Source organism: Telopea speciosissima, chromosome 2, assembly GCF_018873765.1.
Source record: "Telopea speciosissima isolate NSW1024214 ecotype Mountain lineage chromosome 2, Tspe_v1, whole genome shotgun sequence".
In the NCBI taxonomy this organism is placed as follows: domain Eukaryota; kingdom Viridiplantae; phylum Streptophyta; class Magnoliopsida; order Proteales; family Proteaceae; genus Telopea; species Telopea speciosissima.
Genome location: NC_057917.1, coordinates 60,968,637 through 60,970,431, shown reverse-complemented (window position 1 = coordinate 60,970,431; position 1,795 = coordinate 60,968,637). Strand labels below are relative to the sequence as shown.

General features: G+C 37.6%; 1 protein-coding gene across 1 annotated transcript; it reads left to right on the top strand.

Annotated features, from left to right (window-relative positions):
- LOC122650950 lies at positions 1 to 816 on the top strand. Its single transcript, XM_043844306.1, has one exon. The coding sequence runs from the start codon at positions 1 to 3 to the stop codon at positions 814 to 816; it is 816 nt and encodes a 271-aa protein (XP_043700241.1).
- The last annotated feature ends 979 nt before the right edge of the window (positions 817 to 1,795 follow it).

Here is a 1,795-nt window from a genome sequence, read left to right as displayed (position 1 = left end):
ATGTGCCCACGTTGCAGTTGTGAGAATGAAACTGGGGATCACCTTTTGTTGGACTATCCCTTCACGAGAGCAGTTTGGCCCGGAAGCTCTCTTCACTATTCCCCTCCTTTGGATTTTACTCCCACCGTTGCTGGCTGGTTAGGTAGCTGGGATGTTGTGTTTCGACAAGATAAAAGGTTGGGTCGTGAGGCACTGTCAAAGGCAGCCTTCTTGTGTTGGTATCTGTGGAGAGCTCGTAATGAGTTGTGCTTCAACTCTATTTCCTGGACTCCCTCTGAAGTCATCTCCTTCGCAGACAAGGCTTACTTGGAGTATGCGAAGGTTGAGAAGCCAGCAGGTCATTTAAATTCTCCTCAAGTTGCAGGTAGAGACTCCGCCCCTCTAGTCTGGATTGCACCTCTCTTGGGTTTTTTTAAAATAAATTGTGATGTTGCTCTCCCGCAAGAAAATGTAAAGGGGGGTCTGGGTTTGGTTTTGAGAGATCATGCTGGTGTTCCTATGAAGTTTGTTTCCATTCTCATGTTCTTCGACTCAGCTCTTCAAGGAGAATTGCTTGTTGTGCGCACTGCTTTGCGGTTGACTCTTGAGTTGGGTTTCTCGCAGATTCAGGTTGAAACGGACTGTAGAGAAGCTGTGAATTACATGTTGAACCAATCGGGTTCACCTCCTTGTAATTCAGCTGTGCTGATTAGTGACATTTGGAAGCTCTCTTCTTCCTTTTCTTCTGTCTCCTTTCTTTTTATCTCTAGGGCCACTAATGGTGCTGCTGATGCCCTAGCCAGGAAAGCCCTGTCATTCGTGTGTTTGATAGATTGACTTCTTTCCACTCAGTGGCTCCATGAGCTCTGTTCTCGTGAAGCTGCTGTTTGTACACACCCCCGTTCTCAATAAATTTTCCTTTTACCAAAAAAATCAAAGAAACAAATAAACAAAAAAAAAGAAGAAGAAGAAGAGGAAATGATTGTACGCACATACCTAATAAAAAAAAAAGTTTTCGTTCGATCAAATTACATAATTGTCTTTTATCTTATTCGGCCAGTATCACCTCAAAAATAAAAAATAAATAAAGTCTGTTTTTTTTATAGGAACAAAATAAATAAAGTCAATTTGTTGGAATGATGTATTTGGGTGGGGTTGATAAGATGTTAAGGTTCTACAGTATTAATGTAGTTCCTGTTAAAGTTGCTAATCCAAATTACGTGTAATAATCATGGCTATAGACACCCTGCAAAAATAAAGGGGATGAAAGAAATTATTTTCCTAAGATGTGATTCAAATATTTGCAAAGTTGATACATATATATTTATCATTTTATGTTTTGAATTAGAAAATAAGCAAGAAACACTAAATCTCACAAAGAATTTGACATTATAGTCTAATAAATTTAATTAATTATTCCCCTTTAATTTATACATGATTTCTAATGCCTTTACCCCAAATGCAAAATTTGTATATAATGATCCATAATTGTAAGCTAACAAAACTCATTAGAAATTTCACTTGAATTTGTCTAAGGCAAAATAATCAAACTTCTCCAATTGAAAGAACAATTGTCCACAATGAAAATGTCATAATTTAATTATGAATTTAAAAAATAAACACAATAACCTCATACACCTCCCTAGATGGGCATTAGCAACAACTTAAATTTGGAAATTTATAGTTTTGGCATGTATACTATTGATAAACCATAAATATACGGATCAATCCCGATCTACCATGTGGCATGACAGGAAGAAGAGAATGACCCAGGCCTAGCTACATTGAGACTCATCTTTGGCCCAAGAGGAAGAGA